Genomic DNA, 20,446 nt, shown 5'->3' on the forward strand with positions numbered 1-20,446 from the left:
GCCTCCCGAGTGCTGGAATTAAAGGTGTGAGCCACCACCGCCATGCAAGAGTCACCATGTTTTAACCTAAACTCTTTCTGTTACCCAATCTCTGGCTGCTAGCTGTTGCTAATAACACAATGTCACAGATTGTGTTAAGTTCTCAATAAAAGAGGTTTATTCTGATTCACAGCTCTACAGCAGGGATGAGGGTTATATAAGATGATGGCCTTCTTGCAGGAAGTGACCCAAGGTAACTCAAGGCATCGCTTTACAAGAGATAAGTTGTGCACGAGAGACCTTGGCGACTGGTTGTTAAAGCTGCCCATTCCCAAGCTAACCGACTGAAGTACTGAGCCCATGAATGAGTTCATCCATTTATGATGGCAGAGCCCCATCACCTGTGTTTGTTTGTTTGTTTCGAGGGCTGGTTATCAAACTGGGTCTCTCCAATTCTAGGAAAGTTCACCACCGCTGAGCTACATCCTTGATTTTTTTAGCTAGTCCTTAAAGGTCCTACTTCTTACTATCTGATGGGAATTAGATTCCAGCGTAAGCTTCACAGAGAAGTTCAAAACCATATTTGGAAGAGGTACCATATCAACCCACAAGGGCACCCTTTGAGCCAAATTCTGCCGCTGGGACTTGAGAGTTCACAACGTGCTGTGACTCTGCACGTGCCTGCTGTGTGGTGGGAAGGAAGACATTCAGAAAAGGAACTTGTGGATCTGATTTTGTGTTTTGATCCTTGTGTTAAGAATCATGACAGCCATCAATTACTGGACATGGTCTGTATGCCAGGAGCTCTGCTGGCCTCCCAACATGCTGTGCGGTTCACTCATGCGATGGTTCAAAGCTAGGTATTTCTGACTCCAGTTGATGGGTGAGGCACCTAAACTCAAAGACAACAAGCAGCTTGTCCTGGACTGCTCAGTGGTTAACAAAAGATACAGTGTTAGCCTTAATAATCCCAAATGATAAGCACCAGGGGTCTCTGCAGAACCCCTGGAGTTCTGCTGCATAACCAAAGGTCCACTATGGGTCTTCTGCGTTTAGATCGCAAGTCTGTTATCACCTGTCACCTTCCTGGGAAGCAGAAGCAGAGCTCACTTGGTGCCCCTCCCTACAGTGCCTGCACTTGTCCCTCTGTAGGTAGGACAAGCTGAGCCAGTGTCTCCCTGTGGGTACCTTGGTTTTTGTAGAGAGAGGGGGTTTTGAGACAAGGTTTTGCCATGTTCCCCAGGCTGGCTTTCAATTCATCCTCCCACCTTAGCCTCCCGAGTGCTAAGATTATAGGCATTCCTTGTGCTCCAACAACATGGCCATCTAAGCTTTATTTCCTGGTGCTTTCCCTGCAGGCATGGCACAGGACAGGAAGATGAGCTGTTTGGGTGATCTAGAATGATGGTACAAGAGAGGATCAGGGCTCAGCTTTCACCAAGGACTAGCCTCATTAATCTCAAGGTGCGCACCTCAAATCCCTTAGAAGTGTCTGAGTGTAGTGTTCCAAGAATAGACATGAAACAGGGAACCAAGAAGTCTGACCATCCATTTTCCAGTTTGTTATTAACTGTGTCGTTTGGTCAAGAAATATCAATTTTCTTTGTCTCAATTTTTTACTCTATAAAATGAGGGCTTTTCACATGAAGTCTCGATATTTGCTTCCAATGTTTTGTGAATTGTATTCAAGGTGTGGCTTCTTTTTATCATCCTCAAAGGTTTGACTCTCAGACCTGCTCAAAGGTAGTATGAGCTTCCAGAGAGAGGAGAGATTGATCTGTCACTGGAAACATCCAACCTTTGGCAATGCAATAGATTACCTACAAAGTCTACTCTCAAGAGCCACACAATCAAATTACAAAAACAAAAAAACAAAAATAAAATGCAAAGCAGTCTCACAGTATCTTAAGAAAGTCTACAGTTTTGTGTTGAGTTGCACTCATAGCTGTCCTGGTACAGAGTAGACAGGCCTGGAGTTCTAACCAAGCTAAATGGTCATTCTGTGGGGATGGTGTGGAGGAGACTTGAGAGCCAGCTAGGCATTTGGATAAGATATGGAAAATATCCACAAAGCTTATCTCCCCTGAGAGGTCACGTATAAAGTCTTTGAGGCCAGTCATGACCCCCTAAGGACCACAGACTCCCAGAGCAGAGGATCTGAACTCTAGACAAGCATCCCAGTGACCAGGGATGCTTAAAATGAACTGACAACTGAGTGCCACCCTAATGGAGCCTGACTCATGGATGGGGCCTTTTAAGGAGCTTCAGATAGTTCTCACGTTTGTCCAGGATTTAAAATAATTGTTGCAGTACAAAGAACCATGAAGAAACTCTTAATGACTCTTTGAGGAGGTGATCTCTTGGTACCACTTCGGTTCTAAAATTCTGTGGTGCCAGTCCAGTGCTTCAGAAACATCTGAAGAGGAGTGGGTGTTTGGCACAGTGATAGAGCATTTGACTAGCATGGGCATGGTCCAGGAATACGATCCTCAGCACACAAAAATGAAACTAAAGATAATGACATTGAGAGAGAGCAAGTCAACTCATCCTTTCTCTAGGTAGCTTTTTGAAAACTAGTCTTTAAATAGAAACAATAGCCGTAACATACCCAGAGGTAGGAGTGGGACACTGTAGGTGGGGTTTTCTGTCCCTCCAGCTCACTCAGCCAATAGCTTAGGCTGGTTACTAACTAACTCTTTGCGGGGGGGGGGGGGGATTCAAGCTGAAGATAAGAAAAGCAAAGCAATCAAGCTACTAAAGAACTCTTACCTCTATGAAATTTTTAGACTGAAACGAGAGCAAGTTCCTCTCTCATCCGCCTTATATTCCTCTCTAGTGCTGGGATTAAAGGCGTGCACCACCATTGCCTGGCCTCTATGGCTAACTAGTGTGGCTGCTGGGATTAAAAGTGTGTACCACCACTGCCTGGCCTGTATGGCTGACTAGTGTGGCTAGCTTTGCACTCTGATCTTCAGGCAAGCTTTATTTATTAAAACACAAATAAAATGTCCTCTTTTTTTGTCTAAAATAAAAAAGACTATAACAAATATAAGAAAAACTATAAACAATAAGCACAGTAACTATGTCATAAATAATCCATCACTGGTACATGGGCTCACACGAGTCCATGAAATGATGACTCAGAGACACCCTGAGAATGCATTTAGCCTTTGCAGCTGCAGGGGCCTCAGCCTAGGTGGACTGAAGAGTTTTTCCTTTGCCTCTTGGCATCTTTAATTTTTTTCCATATTTACACTTTAGTTAGTAGATTTCCGTATCTCAAAACAAATTGAATGAAGTTTCCGAAAATACAATGCCAGGTACAAACACCTGATTCATGAGGTAACAACTGTTTTCCAGTTTTCCTCTAAAACAAGTTTAGCATAGGCTTTGTATCCATGGGAAACTCTCAGACAAGATTCACATAGGGCAACAAAAGTTATCTGCAACGCAAAGGATGGATTAAAGGCCGAGTGAAAACTCCAGAGCTAGGCCAGGTGTAGCCCAGCGGGGCTTCATGGCTAGAGGAAGTTGCTTGCTATCCCTCCAGCGCCAGGCCAGAGGCATATTATGCCACCGAAAGGGGTTTCCCTTATACAAAATTTCATTATTTCGAAGGTAATGTAGCCTCACAGTATATACAGTCTTTTTCTATCTGTCTTCTTACAATCTTACGTAAGTAGACCAAAACATATTTTAAAACTAGTAAGGCTATTTTTGCTAGGACAAGAGCAACACCTGCTAAAATAAGAGTTCTGTTAAAGCTATTCATAGGGTTGAATGAAGCTACGGTATCTGCAAGACTTTCCATAATATCCATTCCTTTCGTATCGCTTTCGTTGGTTGTCAACCATCACTACATGGTGTGACTTTATTGCTGAAGATACCATACACTTTGGCTATAGAACATAGAGAAATCAATCTCAACTTCCTGGGGAAACTTCTTTCCTGTTGGCTAGCTTTCAGAGTGCTGGAAGTTGCTATGTGAGCTGTTGTGGGAGAGAAGACATTAGTGGTCTCCCTCAGCACTGCACCCTGATTGCTGCAGTACTGACCTGGCAGGCAAGAGGGGCTGCTGGTGCAATAGTGGCATGGGAGTAACCAGAGAAACCAACCACTTTGTGATTTGCTGTGAGGCCTGTTCCACAGGGAAGAATTTCAAGTTTGGTACCATAATCCTAGTGAAAAGCTTATGGCTTAGGCAGTCATAGGCTCTAAGGTAGAACTTGCTATTATTTTGGTAAATGGTCATGCTGTCTAATTGCCTTCAGAATATTTACAATTATTCTTTAGAGTCAGATTTTAACCCTCTGTGTGGGAGCAAATTTAGCCTCACTTAAGGAATTACCAGAAAAGGACATCATAGTGACATTTCATTTATATTTAATAAATAAAGCTTGCCTGAAGTTCAGAGAATAAAACAGCCGCACTGAAAAGCCTTACAAACCAGGCAGTGGTCACACACACCTTTAATCCCAGTAGCCACACAAGTTTGCCATAGAAACTGGGTGGTAGTGGTGCACGCCTTTAATCCCAGCACTAGAGAGAGATATAAAACAGGAAGAGACAACTATCACACACAGTCTAATTCTGAGATTCCTGGAGGCAGGATCACCATTTCAGACTGAAGTAGAGGTAAGAGCCAGTGGCTGGCTATTTTTCTTTTCTGACCTTCAAGTTGAACCCTACTTTTCTGTCTACAGGACATTCTATTCTCTCCCTTAGTTTCTTATCCTGAGTTCCTTAAGTTATTATTAGAAGTGATCAATTTTGTGCGTCATCTTTAAATACTAGTCTTTTATTATATTTGCCTTTTGTTGGCTATTTACAGGAAATCTTTTTGCAATGAAGAAAATAACCATCAAGTCAGATAGTTTTTTTCTTTAATAAATTCTTTAGAAAAAAAAAGAAACAGGCAGGCAGGAAGGAAGCCCTTGAAATAGAAGGTCATTTCTAAATTGGTTACTTGGCTACTGAACACAGGTTCCTTAGTATGAACGATTCTATTGGGAAATAGTCAAGCTCAAAAGCCTCCTTGATCCTAAGGTAGCTAAGCCTGATAAAGTCTCATCAACCCCTTTAAAGATGTCTCTGTAGGAAAAATGTCTTCTAGAATGCATTAGAGTTTGTCACACCATGCATAAATGTCTGTCTTTAAGTGACCTGTGTCTGCATAGTTGCTTTGAATCTGGGTCCTACCCTTCTGTTCACTTTTATCAGACTGAGTGGAGTCTATACCTGGACAGTAGAGTGGTGTTGACCAGGATGAAGCCAGAGGACAGGATGTGGCCAGCAGTCTGCCAGTGATGACTGGATCAGTTATACTGTGTTGTTGTGCACAAACACCCAGCACAGACAACCAAAGGAGAGGGAATATTTCCTCTGACTCATAGTTTCAGAGGGCATGGGCCGTGGTGACTTTGTCCAAACATCACAGCAGCAAGAGCATATGACAGAAAGTGTGTTTCACCTTGTGGTAGACAGGAAGCAGAGAGAAGGAAGATACCGGAGGTGACGAGGACCAGTAGAGCTCCCTGGGATATGTCCCCAGTGGAAGGAAGATACCGGAAGAGACTAGGACCTATCGAGCTCCCTGGGATGTGTCCCCAGTGGCATCCTGCTTCATATGTTTACCATCTGCTAATAATGCCTTAATGTTATGAACCCACCAGGGAATTGGTACACTCACGAGGTTGGCGCCCTCGTGTGTGATTGCCTCTGAAAACACCCCCAGACAAACTCACAGAGAGCACTCCTAGGTTTTCTTAGTTCAATCACGTCAATTGGGACTTTCTATCACACTGCTCTCAAAGAAACTGTCTGTCCTCAGGACTCCTCCTCTGTCCTCAGGAGCCATGGCATTAAGCCTTTCTGCACGATTTACTCTAAGCATCTGAGGGAGAGAGTCCCCATCCTCCCTCGAACCTTGGATGTTAGGATACCTCCTCCGGCACCTCTTCCAGCTGCATGCTACCAGAAAGCTGAGGAATTGTGGCATCTACAGGATTTCTGTGGTCTAGCTAGGACAGGCAGTCATAGAGAAGCAGTGACCACCGCAGTGTGGGGAAAGCCTTCCCTGGAGTGTTAATTTAAACCAGTCTTGAGGCTCAGGCAAGTCTTCCCCGAGTTCAGAAAGGTTAGTCTTCGTTGAGGATGATACGAATGATTCTTGTTTTTATGGATCTTGCAAGATTTGATGATGTACCAGCCTAGTGATCCTTAAAAGGCTCAGCCCAGGTCAAGTTTTCTGAATTCTGGTGTGTGTGTGTGTGTGTGTGTGTGTGTGTGTGTGTGTGTGTGTGTGTGTGCTTGCACATGTGTGCACACATATGTGGAGGCTAGAGGTTAACCCCTAGTCCTATACCTTTGTATTCCAGCCTTTTATTTTGAGACAGTATCTTTCACTGAACCCAGAGCTCACTGATTGTAGACTAGCTGGCCCAAAAGGCTTCCTTATGCCTGGACACATAAAGGCGGGAAGACTCTCTCAAATATATTTAACCATCTACGAATCATGAACACCTATCTTTTCAGATATTTGGGATGCTAGAAAAAAGTACACTGTGTTCACCAATTAAAATCAGTTCTGCTATTCAGAATGCTAACTAGCAAAGCATCGATGTTGATGGAGGCAGGGATGATAGAATTGCTTATTATGGCTGCGTCAGGAGCATGACTTTCCTAATGAGGATGCCCTGCTGACCTGGACTGTGCGTATTTTATTGGAATTAACTTAATTGTAACTTAATCTAAGAAGCATACATAATATCTTCTATGTATGTAAGAATGTTCTAAAAATAACTGAAATCATAGTCCTAAATGCTGACAATAAAAAAGTAATAATGAGAAGATCGGGCAGAGACAGTGCTGTTGGATAGAGTTTAACTTGGATCTCTGTGGTAGCTTGAATGTAACTGGCCCCCATAATCTCATAGGGAGTGGCACAATTAGGAGGTGTGGCTTTGTTGGAGTGGGTATGGCCTTGTTAGAGGACAAGTGTCACTGTGGGAGCAAGCTTTTGAGGTTTGAGGGTTAAGGTACCTCTCATGAGACTCTTGAGCTCTCACAAGAATGAGTTGTTAAGCTATGATGAGCCTAAGCCTTGAGTTGCTCTCTGACTTCCTACTTTGAGATGCTATTCCTTCCTCACATGCTCCTACTGTCCACCATCCACTGTGAACCAATGAATGTGAACCACCATCCAAGCCAGTACTGAGCTTGCCTCGGAATCTCCAGAACTGTGAACTAAGTTAACACCTTTTCCTCTAAAATGTGCCTGCCTCTGATATTTTGTTATGATAAAGAAAAGTGAACTGGCTCCGCTGCTATGAAACTAGAGAGCTTTAAATCTAAACATGGCTAAGCTTCAGATCCTACTGGGACGTCAGATAATAACGAATAACACGAATCCATAGCTTGTCACCAAGGAAGTCATTGTGACTTCGATGCAGTTGGCTCCAGGAAGTGGTGCCGGGAGGAATCTTGCTGTGTTAGATGGAGAAGTGGTAACAGCAGCGGGCACGGAAGTGGGCACCTTTCCGACGAGGTGGAGAAGAAAGACGTGGAGCATACACCAGAGAAGTCTGAAAGAAGCCCCTTGTTTCTGCAGTAGAGCTGTGGTGGAGACACTGGACATGATTAGATGTGAGGAGTCACTGATGGAGATAAACAAAGACAGGGGATGGAGAACCATCCGACTCCAACCCTGCAGCAGTCAGGCGGAAAAAGACAGTGTAACTAAGAGGATGACCTTATTTCCATGACAACAGAAAGGACAAAATCATCAATTGGCTTTGGGATCCTTAGATTTAGGTCCTTCGATGGGTTTTGGTGTAAGCTGGTGTGCATATTGTACATAAAAAGATCTGCTTAGTTGTTTAATTAATTTAAACAATTAGTGTTTAGTTTATTAAGACTGCAATTTTAAACACTCAATTCTCCCTTGGGATTACGTTCATCTCACAAATCATGATTCTGTATGCAAGCTAAGCAAAACAGAGCAGCCACTTTCCAGGGAGATTTGATTAATGTTTGGTCCTTTTTTCCCAACTTGAATACATTCAAATGTTTTAAATAACAAAAATGTGATACATTCTATTTCCTTTTAAGTACATCATTTATCTCTAGGTTACAAACCTTGCTGAGTGCTTAATAATTGTTATAAAGCCATTAAATTTATAGAGTAGACTTAAATGTTAATATAGTATTCCTAAATGCGGCACAATTTTGGCTTAAAGTCTCTAAAGTGATAATTCAGCTATTCATTGTAAATTGGTTTTCAAACCTTGTCACCCTGTTAAGTTCCATAAATATTAGTAGGACAGAAAAGGTCAAATGTGGACCAAAAAACATTAATAGCGTGGCTTTGGGACTTTAGCCTTTCTACATTTAATTTTTAAATCTTCCTAGACTTGAGTTGTGTATATTCATCAGGGAAGAAAATTACTTGGAAATAACTGAGGCCATTGCAAGCTAGACCTTCTGACAGGGCTGTAGGTGCCCAGGACAGCTTGCAACCTCCCTACTAAGGTTAGAGTATCTGTGCCATGATTTACAGAACTGGAGGAAGGCTTGGTCTCCTGGATCCAATGGCCAGCACCCCTGGTACAAATATACACACAGTACCGGATTCCTCATCTGTCTTGGGGATGGGACATCCAGGTTGGTCTTTTACCCTTAACATAGGAATATGTATTTTCCACCTAACTGTGGATGGTCTTTGTATTTGGTGATGGTTTTTATTTTCTGTTTATAGTTTTGAACATGTTCACATAAATAAACAAGCAGTTCATTGTTTTCCTAGAAATCTAACCCAGGGTTTCACGTGTAACTCGGCGAACGCTTGGCTGAGCCACATTCGCAGCCTCAGTAAATGATGTCGACGTTTTGCTGGTGGTATTGATGGTCTGAGGAACGAAACTTGGGGCCTTGCTCCTGACAGTCAAGTACTCTACCACTAAGCCACAGCTCCGTCCTAAAATGTGCTTTTTATTTGATGTTAAGCAGGACGATAGGTATTTAAATGTCTTTTCTAACTGAGGAACTTTGAGCTCCATGGATTCCCGCATTGTTAGATATGCTTAATACCACACAATGGTTGCTATTGTTCAAAGGACCAACTAGGTTTTATTTTTTATATAAATTTTATTTATTTATTTATTTTATGTATATGGGTGTTTTGTCTACGCATACATCTGTGCATCACATGCATGGCTGGTGCCTGCAGATTTCAGAAGAAGGTGTTGGATCCCCTGAGAGTGAGGGGATGGTTGTGAACCACCATATGAGTGCTGGAAATTAAACCCAGGTCTTCTGAAAGAGCAATCAGTGCCCCTAACCACTGAGCCATCTCTCCAGACCTTCTTGTGTTTTATTTTGTTTTTTTTTCAAGAAAGGTTTCTCTATACAGCCCTGGCTGTCCTGGAACTCTCTTTGTAAACCAGGCTGGCCTCAAAAGCACAGAAATCTGCCTGCCTCTGCCTCTGAGTGCTGGGATTAAAGGCGTGCGCTCTTAACAGCTGAGCCATCAGCTGATTCTCGCCCCAGCCCTTGCAATGAGGTTTTAGATGTCCTTGTTAAATCTAAGCCTGATTTGTTCCCACTGTCCAAACTCATTCTTCTAACTCTGTGAGAAGGAGAAAAACGTGTAGCGTTCTCATAGGATGATGTCTGAGCTAGGCCGTGATGGTCTCTGTTGTAGCAGGTGGGAGATACACAGGCAAAGGATGAGGAACAAAAAGCTTTACGACAACATTTAGTAATGTGGGGTGCGAGCTCACCCACTCTGCTTATTTTACTTTTATTTGGCTATGTCCGTGTGTGTTTGCACATGTTACCATAGCACACATGTAGAGGTCAGAGAACTTTGTGGAGAAGGTTCTTTCCTTCTGCCCTTACCAGGGCTTGAACTCAAGACATCAGGCATGAGTGGCAAGTGCTTTACCCACTGAGCCATCTCAGCGGTACTATGTTATACAATTTTGTAGGCTTCTAAGTGTGTGGCATAATGACCAGTTAGTGGAGACAATGTTCATGATGAGATATATAATTCACAGTTAATCTTTAGCTTGTAATTTTTGTTAACTGTGTATAGCTAGCCACTTGAGGATTTTTCCGTTGATTACAAATATTCCTTACAACTTGTCCAGACACCCCAGCTCGATGTCAAGAACTTTAATAAAGCAGTTGGAATGTCGCTTATTACACGGCAAAACATTCTAGAATCATTTGACATTTCTTTTCCATTTGCTAGTCAACTATCAACTGTCAGATCATATTAAATATTGTATAGATTTCAGTCAGAAGCTGTCACCCCCTGCGTGTATTGTCCTTCCTAGTCAAGGGCAGTGATTGGCCATATGAATGGGTAGATGTTAGTCATCAGCTTACATCTGTGTTTCTGACGGCACGAAATTGCCTCTGGATTCAGTTGCCAGGTGAGGTGATGGATGCAGGCACCACCAACGAGTTGCAGACCGTCATGAGTCATGAGTGTCCCACTCACCTTGACAAGCCTCTCTGTTTCCAGACAGAAGGAAAAACTGACAGCCAGCTTGCCAACCTCTCTACATCGTAGTAAGGCTGACGTTCCGTGTTGTTACTACCTAACACCCACAGACTGTTTATATGACAGGGCTTCCACTCACAACTTTATATGAAATGATTCTTTTAATCTTCACAAAACCTGTGGAGTTATTGGTTCTGAGAGTTCATATATATATATGTGTGTGTGTGTGTGTGTGTATACATCTTCTGTGAACAATTTCATAAAAGTCTATGGTAGCACTGAGTGTATCCCCTGCCCCATTCTGAAAACTCTCTTCTGTCACGTCTTGCATTTTTTAATGAATGAATGAGGGTTTAGAGGAACCTTAGTAACTCATTGTCCAGAACGGCAGAACCTAGACACAAGCTTAAGCAATTCAAGTCTATGGCCTTTTCTGTTTCTCATGTTTCTGCTGGATGGATGCTGTCAGTTAGGAATGCGTCAAGATATAGATAACCAAAATTCAACACGTAGTGGTCTACAGAGCAGCAATGTCTTTTTCTCCCATAAAAGGAAAGATGGGGACAAGCAGCTCCTGGCGTTGGCACGGTGCCCATCAGCATCAGGACCAGGGTTGCCGCTTCCCTGGCCTTTCCTTGAAGCAGCAAAAGTGACTGCTTCACGGTTAAGCATCATATCGACATTCAGGGCCCAAGGAAGAGAAAGAGTTGGCAATGGCCATAACTGAAAATTTAACACAAAAGCCAACATTTCCTTATTTGTACACATTGTGGTGAAAAACTGGGCATGATACCACCTTTATCTGCAAGAGTAAGAGGCAACAGGGAAAAGAGAACTGGGATGACTGACGGCCAGCCTCAGAGCTACAGAGTCCATGGATTATATAGGCCTCCTTCCCTTCGTTCCTATTAAAAAGCTCAAATACTTGATCAATGTATTTATTCCTTTGCTTTCTATGATGTTTGTGAACAGTAAGAGGAAGCTGTGCTTCCGCTAAGTGCGTTGGACTCACTTGACGCGATTAACAGAATCTCCTGAGAGAGAAAGTGGATGAATGTCGGCCATTTATCCAACAAATACCAAAGCACACTGATTGACTCTGAGGGTGAATTAGTGACCAGAACAAGAAAGAAAGGGAGGGAGACAAAAAGAGAGATCAAGAGGGAAGGAAGGAAGGGAGGGAGGGAGGGACGGAGGGACGGAGGGACGGAGGGACGGAGGGAAGGGAAGCCAAATTGAGGGAATCTTCCAGAACACAAATCTGGGAATGAGGCTGGTTCCCAAACTAGAAATCACAGATCTGAGATGCTTCAGAAAATCTGTGCTGTGGGCTGGGTGCAGCTCCATCCTGCACAGCCTGCTTTCCCTTCACTGGCTCAGCGAATAGGCTAGGGTGGCCCACACTGCCTGAGTTTTCACATTCTGTTGAAACAAACAACTCGCACTAAACCACAGTCTCCAGTCTATAGTTCGGAAACCAGGGAGACAGAATTTGACTGCATCAGCCAGGAAGAGTTTTACCCTTGCAGGTGAGGGCTGAGTGGCAGGGGTCATTTGAGTGAAGCCGACAGCTTGAATTCAAATATCCCATAAAGCTTTCTGTCGTCACCACCCCCCTCCAGGCTGGTTGACGCCCCCGTTGGACACTTAGTGGTGTTGGACACCGCCACTCACCAAACACACTACCATTCTCATCCCCACTCCCCAAGTCTGGAAGTTAACTGTCTTGAAAGACACACTTATTTAGCTCTGTAAGAATGGGCTAAATCAGGATCATTTTAAATATTTTCCATCACTTTTATATTCTAATGTGTTACATTTCCCTGCCCCCCCCTCCACTCCCCTAGCCCCACCCCTGAGCCCTACCAGCCCTTGTCCCTGTCTTTCATGGAATGGGAGGCGTACAGCTCCCTTCTCACATTGGGCCAAGTCCACAGGAGCCAACACTTCCATTACTACGTTTGGTTCCAAAGTACATACTGCAATGGGGTCAAGATACTCGTTTATGACCCATATAAACTATATGCCCAGGAGATATGGTTAACTTGGTGGTTTTTTTTGTTTTTTTTTTTTTTGTTCTGAAATCTCTGCATCTCTGAATGAATGTTTTTTTCCATTCAGGGACAAAGTGAATATCTGACCTGCTGCTAATGTTTATTTCTGCAGGCTGTGGACTCTCCACCACAGACAGGAGGATGGGCAGGCTGGGGATCCTGGGGGAAATCTCTGCTCTCATCTGCATCAGCCACAGTAGGTAAGTGTTGGGTGTTGCACCAGAACAGAGTTCAGAAGCTTGATGGGACAAGAGATGGTGACATAGCATATATTGGTGGAGATTAACATTTGCCCATGAGATATCCATTTTTAGTGTTCAAGTCAGTATTGTTTGGGGTGGGATTTGGAAACCACATAATGTGGTTTTAAACCACTGTCTTTATTATCCCTAAAAGTATAGATTTAAGATATAGATAAATGCATATGTACACACATATTTATGCATACACATAAATACAGATACACACACAGAGTTTTTTTTAAAAATTGAGTCTTTCTGTGTAGTCTGGGCTGACCTTGAACTTGTGATTCTCCTGTGTCAGACTCCTGAGTGCTGGAATTACATGTGTGCACCACCACACCCAGCTTACTTATAGCTATGTGTTTATCATCCAACTCTACTAGTTTTTGCTTGTTTTATGTCACTTTGGTGTTCCATTTGTTTGAGAGAGGGACTTGCCGTCCCTTGAATGCATTTAGCTGAACAACTCTCTTCTCTTTGCATAGTTAAACAAATATTCAGCAACATTTTTCCCTTTTTTGTCTAAATAAAAAGGAAAATAAATTTTTTAGCTTTAACATAGTACAACTATATACAATAAGAACAATTATCAAGTAAGAATTACATTTATAATATCTAGTCCATTTGCATTTGGAAAATTCATAGAAAATACTCTATCCTATTTTGGTGAATCCAAAGTTGTGTACCTAATTTACTTTCTATCCTAACTTGTATTACTAATCCCAAATGAATGCAAACTCCATATGGAGGTTCTTCAGTACCCATCATCCTTCTATGAAGTAGATTGGTGCTGTCAGGAGCAATGTCTCACTAAGTCTTAGGTTATTAAACATCTTAATGCCATATTCTGTAGGTCTCTGAAGCATTTGAAAATCACCTATCTATCTAAAATACATCTGTTTAACTTTGAAAACATATGTAATGTGTTTGATTGTTATAAATGACTACTACTAAACTGGATTCTTAAATTATCCTAAACATTCTGTAATAATAGTTTCCAAGAGCTAGAACTTTATACTACATTTTAAAATGAACTGCGTAGGCACAACACCCTAAGCCTTGCCTATCCTTTCTCCTGCCTTGCTATTGGCCATTCAGCTCTTTGTTAGACCAGCAGCAGCAGTGTTTTATACAGACAAAGTAAAACAGCTTCACAAGTTAAATGCAACATAAAAGAAGGCAACACATCTTTGCATCATTAAAACAAATGTTCCACAGCATGCACAAATATAACAGTTCTTAAAATAGTATTTTACAACATAACAGTATAACTAAACTTCTACTCATGCTATATGAAAAGATGCCATGTAATAGTAAGTCATGAGGACTGTGTAACCAACATTTACCATGTCTCATCCAGCCTCAGAGCTGTTCCCATGTCAAGGGATCAGCATGTATGTCACCTGTTTTGTAGGTTTTCTAGGTTTATTTCTTTATGTCTGTAGCCAGGATTTTTCAGGGTGTCTCCCCCAGTCAAATCTGATCTCTATTAATTTTGAAGGAATCCACAGCCTTTCATTTCCTGTGGAAATAAAAACACAATCTTTCCCCAACACAATACACTTTCTGAATTCCATTTTAAAGTTAAAGCATCCCTAAAGTATCTCGGCTGGTGTAATTCAGCATTTCCTTTTACAGACAGACCATTGTCCCTTAGCAGCTGTGGTTCACTCAGCAACGTTCAAAAAATTCAAAGTCAACAAAGCACCATACAGGATCCAGACTCCCTGTATATCTCCCATCTTTACATGGCTTATTCTTTTTATACTACTTTACTCTTTCTTTAAAGACTTTACCTAATTATTTTTAAACTATTTACCTTTTCTGCGACTGCTTATACCCATTTTTCTTTTCTTTCTTAAGTACCTCTTCACACTGTAACCTGTTTAAAGATTTTTTTTTTCAGTCTGGACCTCTTTCATTGTGCACCTGTAGTGTTCTCTGAGCATGTGAGCCAAACCTTAAGCTGCTAAGTAACAGCTAGGCCCTCCACTGTGAAACTCTGCCAGGTGGCTCTGCCCCCTCCTTGGTCTGTGAAAGCCAAGCCTTAAGCCCACAGGCCTGGCCAAGGTCTGCATTTATTGTTAATTGTGAATACTAGGCCTTAGCTTAGGCTTGTCCACACTTGTTCTTTTTAACTTAATTTAACCTGTTTCTTTTCATTTATGTTTTGCCTCGGGGCTTTTTATCTTTCTTTTATTCTGTATGTCCTACTTTTCTGGTTCCTCCATGTCTGCTTGATTGGCCCCTGGTTTCTCCCTGGCTTCTCCTTTTCTTTCTTTCTTTCTTTCTTTCTTTCTTTCTTTCTTTCTTTCTTTCTTTCTTTCTTTCTCAAGCCTAAATTCCTCTTCCTACTTATTTTTCTTGCCTAGAAGTTACACCTATACCTCCTCCCTTACTATTGACCATTCAGCCTTTTATTAGACCAATCGGATGCCTTAGGCAGGCCAGGTAAAACAGCACCACATCTTTACATAGTTAAACAAATATTCTACAACAAAAACAGGTGCAACAAATCTTTACATGGTTAAACAAATATTCCACAACAGAAAGTTCAGTGCGTTTTCTCTTTAAACTGTAAATACACAGTCTACAGTTGCACAAAGAAATCACCATCCCTGTGGGAATGAATGGTCATGGGTCCTTTCTGAGCACACTTTGGAGTGCTCTCCTGCAGATACTCCCCAACACCCCCGTGAGTCCTCCATTATGTCTCACCCATCAGTGGTTCACCTATTCACTGGATCTGAACTTCCCTGAACTTTCGTGGGGCTTCTCAGCACTGACAGATTGCTTTCCTGTTGGTGCAATATCCCAGCATTCTCTTTAGGTCATCTGGCCTTGGCAGGTGCGCACCTAGCTTCTGGTGGACTTTACTCCACAGCATCTGGCTTCTGTTACCTGCTTCAGGTGTAACCGGTAGATGTGGTGCTGCCTGTGCAGGGAAGGCAGGCTGTGACTCTGTGTGCATCGCACTCTGTCCTTTAGGCCTTGTCGGCAGTATCTCCCATGGCAACCTTCACTTGGGCTTGGTGTTACTTTTGAAGTCCCTCTCCCTGAGGCGCCATGAAGATGATACGTACAGGATCTTGCTGCCTTCACAGCCACTTAAAGGCCCTGCTGGTTGCCCCCCAGCATAACAGTTGACCCAACAGAGCCTGGAGCTTATGCTCCTGCCCGTGGACCAACATCGCCATTGTGCCAGTCGCTGTCACCCCATTCCCACCGTCACCCCTAGTTTTTTTTCCCCTATTGCTGTCGCACAACATCTTGATAAAAGCACCTTAAGGAGAAGGGTTTCTCACAGTTCTAGGGTGCAGTCCATCACGGCAGGGAAGACATGACAGCGGGAGCCTGAGATGACTTGTCATATTCCAGCCATGGCCAGGAAGCAGAAAATGATTAACGCTTGTATTTGGTCCACTTTTTTTTTCTTCCTAAACACTTTTTTTTTTACATTCTATTTATTATTTTTAATTGGGGAGAGGGGAGCGCATTCCACGTATGGAGATCAGAAGACAGCCTACAGGAGGCAGCTCTCCTTCCACCATGTTGGTCCTGGAGATTGAACTCAGGTCATCAGAATTAATGGCAAGAACTTTGGCCTGTATAGCCAGCCATCCTGCTGACCCATCTTCTCATTTTTATACAGTCCAGGATCACACCCCAGAGAATGGAGCCACCCAGAATGCATTGAGGTCCAGTGCCAGCCTGGACCATAACTTATTTCTCTGGACTAGAGGGGAGGTGTGGGATTAAAGACACAACTCACATGGCTTTATCAGTAGGGAGATTTTCAGAGGTCCCTCATGAAATCCTGAGTTCACATCCTGAAAATTCACTTGCGTTTACTCTCCAAACAGCTTTTATACCAAGCCATAAACTGAGGGGGAAATTCATTACCATTCTGTTTCCTAGGTAACTGGGCAAAGGTCTAAGGTCACACCCACACCTATCTATGCCTGCTCTGTCACCTAGGCTGAATTAATATCTCTATCCCAGGCATCCTCCAAATTACAAAGAAGGAGCAGAACAACATTAGCATATCCTGATCTTTTGTTAGGTTTGTCTGGGAAGGCTAGGTGACTGCCTTCTGTGAGGCCAGGTGCAAACTATGGCCCGAGAGTCTGGCCGCCGTACAATGTAGACATATGGGCCTGTATAATATATGGCCCTACAACAATGGGCGGGTCTTCCCTTAATTAAGTTAATAAGATAATCCCCATAGACATACTCAGAGACTAATTTAGCCTCAGTGATACAGGAAAGGGATGCCTGCAGGACTGTCTCCTAGGTGACTCTAGAGCGGATCCAGCTGTCACTAACCATCTCGCCCTCGTGTGGTCAAGCTATGCTTTCATGCAGTCACATTTACAGACCCCCGTAAACGCGAAGGGAGTTTAATATACCCACCTTGTTTTAACACTACCAGAGGTGGGTGATGATGATGGCGTGTGCGCGCGCACACACACACTTTAAACATAGATAAATTTCTTTGCAGACCTTACACAGAACTAAACAGCATGAGAGGAGATGGTGTTAGGGGTCTCAAGGCTGGAACCAGAAAGCAATGGTCAGGACTTGGATTCTCAAAAGACAATGGAAAAGTCACTGCCGGAGTGGGGATTGGAGCGGGACCATCTGTGAACAGGGATTCTGTAAAGTTATGGTTTCCAATGCTGCTGATGCTCCAAGCTCCGACAGATTTCTCCAAATCCATGGTCACACAGGCAGCTCTCATTAATCTCAGTGGAACACATACAAATGCAGGAGTGTGTGTGTGTGTGTGTGTGTGTGTGTGTGTGTGCGCGCGCGCACAGAAAGGGAGAGATATGAATGGATGAGGAGGGGTAGGACATAGGAGCTGAGGTTAGTCAGTAAGTACGCAAAGTGTGCATATGTAAAATTGTAAAAAAAAGGTAAAGATTTAGAAATGGAAAAACACATTTTTTTAAGTTATATGTTCCTGCCTGAGCTGCTAATTTGGTGTTGAGGGGTAACTTCCATGACATTAAAAAACAAGGGCAGGGGCTGGAGAGATGGCTCAGCGGTTAAGAGCATTGCCTGCTCTTCCAGAGGTCCTGAGTTCAATTCCCAGCAACCACATGGTGGCTCACAACCATCTGTAATGAGGTCTGGTGCCCCTTTTCTGGCCTGCAGACATACACACAGACAGAATATTGTATACATAATAAATAAATAAATATTTTACAAAAAAAAAAAAAAAACAAGGGCAATCCCAGGTCTTTGTCGCATGAGCACTTTATCATTGTGAGGCAAAGAAACTTATTAGAAGGCAGAGGGCTCATAGCCACAGAGAAGCTCTTGAAGGTTTATAAATTGCCTGCAGACAGGAAAGAAAGAAAGTAACCACATTCAACTGCGATTGATTTCCACTCAAAGCCTCTTGTTACCCCCAGGGTAATTCATTTGCGGAGAGGCAGCAGAACACAGTCCTTCCTTCCCATATGGCTGCCCACAGCGCTAGAAACACAAGCGAAGCTCACAAGGCAGGACACTGCAGTACAGGGTGTGGGTCTTCAGAGTTTGCAGGAAAGAAAACAGAATAGAAACACTTGGAAGGTGATGCTTTCTTGGAGTGAACACTGAACCATGCTTGCAGGCCGTGAGACTCGGTCTTGAGTACCTCTAACCTGTCATGGTAAGACACCGTGACGCAGTAGCTACACCTTGCAGGTGCGCTTTGTGACACCTAGGTTCTCTATTTGAAAAAGAGTGAACAGGGAACTTGAGAAAGGTTAAGGCCCCTTCCCACTTTCCAACTCGTAGTTACCTGCAGAAGGAATCACGTACGTGTAGCCACTGGGCCGACTGGAAACATTTAGCACACGGATGGGCGTCTGTCTCCTCTACATGGTTCCTTCTTGTCTTGTGGTTTATTGTGAAAAAAGCAACCGTCTCAATGTATATGTGAAATCAAACATTTTCAGCCAACAGTTCTTTTCAGGGGACTCTCCCTCTTTTTATTCATTTATTTATTTTTTAAGATTATTTATCATGTTAGTGTTCTGTCTGCAGGCCAGAAGAGGGCACCAGATCTCATTACAGATGGTTGTGAGTCATCATGTGGTTGCTGGGAATTGAACTCAGGACCTCTGGAAGAGCAGCCAGTGCTCTTAACCACTGAGTCATTTCTCCAGCTCAGGTCCCTCCCTCTTAAAAGGCATCTGTGTCACTCACAGACAAATTATGTCATAGTCTAAGAGGACTAAATCCTCTGCCACTCGTGCCTGTGGGAAAATTCATAAAATGCAATAAAAATCTTTGCCATTCCATATAGAAACCAAAGGGAGGAAATGTCTACAATACAGAAAATGACAAAAAAAATTAATAATATTGATAACTTCAAAGTGATATCATGAAAATCAGCTCTGACTTTCCACAAGCACATTGTAGACATAGCTTACCTTTAGAATGTATTGCTGAGAGTAGCGTGGTGGTCCAGTCTTCCAGACGAGAGCTGGCAGTGCCAAGACATGAAGATTCCAGAGCCAAAGGGCTACACCACCGAAGGCCTGAGTGTTTATTTGAAAAGTTGGCTGTGACAGTTTTAGGGCTCTGCACATCCAAGGCGAGAATTTCCGGTTGGGTGGTGGAATGCATCTGGGTTGTACGAAGGTATTTACTTTTTCAGAACCACTGTTCTTCTCGTTCCCATCCTTGACCTAGCTGCAGTTTCTCCCATTCTGATGACCCCTCCACCTGTCCACATAGCATCAGTGTTTATTACAAAGAATGGCAAACTCATCCACACGGTGCCTCTGTGAAAACTCCCCTCTGTACAAATGACTATGAGCTGCAAGGGAGTCTTTATTTATGTATCTATTTATTTATTGTGAAGTGATGCTGATGATGTAAACATTCCTGAGGGTTAGGAATGTTAGAGAACCCAGTATCAGCCAGGGCTCACTTATAGAATAGATGTGAATATAAATATGAATATGTATGGAAACTTATTAGCGTGGCTTGGTTTACAGACTGTGGTCCAGCTAGTCCAACAATGGCTGTCTACCAGTGGGAGGCCTAAGAATCCAGTAGTTATTCAGTCCACGAGGCAGGTTGTCTCAACTGGTCTTCTGAATCCCGAATAAGCAGGCTCTAATGTCAGTAAGGGGATGGGCTAGCTTCCTTCTGCCAAGTCCTTTATACAGGCAGCCAGCAGGTATGGCCCAGACAGAAGGTGGATCTGGATTAGAAGTGGGTCTTCCAACTTCAAAGGATTAGTTACGGAAAAAAGTGCCTCACAGGTTTGCTCAACCATTTGGATTTTAGTTAATTCCAGGTGTAGTCAAGTTGGCAACCGAGAAGAACCATCACAGGGTCATCCATGAAAAGGGTGATGGGATTGATGCTACTATTTCCCACAGTGCTTTGCAATCTCTGTATTAGAAACAAGACTGATGGATTTCTGGTGAACTTTAATGTGAATGTTGTTAGTTCAATAACACTTAGTGTTGACCCTGACCCTAGGGTAGGGGTTTATGTGAGCATAAAGCTGCATTTAGTTTGCTTTAGTTGAGCAAGGCAGCCTCAACTGTATGTTTTTCTAAAAACGAGCAAACAAACTACATCGACTACTTGTTATACCAAGGAGAGGACTTCAGGAGGAAAAGAAACTGGTGTGTGGTATCACCCCAGACCTC

At 43.0% G+C, this 20,446-nt stretch overlaps 1 protein-coding gene across 1 annotated transcript in view; it reads left to right on the plus strand.

The window, feature by feature from the left end:
- The window catches only part of Fam114a1 (family with sequence similarity 114 member A1), a 66,099-nt gene that overhangs the window by 8,836 nt on the left and 36,817 nt on the right, over window positions 1-20,446 (plus strand). Inside the window, exon 3 of the mRNA XM_050149631.1 lies at window positions 12,653-12,740. Coding sequence (XP_050005588.1) covers window positions 12,653-12,740 — 88 coding nt within the window. The remainder of the gene's footprint in view (window positions 1-12,652; window positions 12,741-20,446) is intronic.

The sequence above is a fragment of the Alexandromys fortis genome, unplaced genomic scaffold (genome assembly GCF_014885135.2).
Source record: "Alexandromys fortis isolate MF-2015 unplaced genomic scaffold, M_Fortis_MF-2015_v1.1 scaffold_0, whole genome shotgun sequence".
NCBI classification, from domain to species: domain Eukaryota; kingdom Metazoa; phylum Chordata; class Mammalia; order Rodentia; family Cricetidae; genus Alexandromys; species Alexandromys fortis.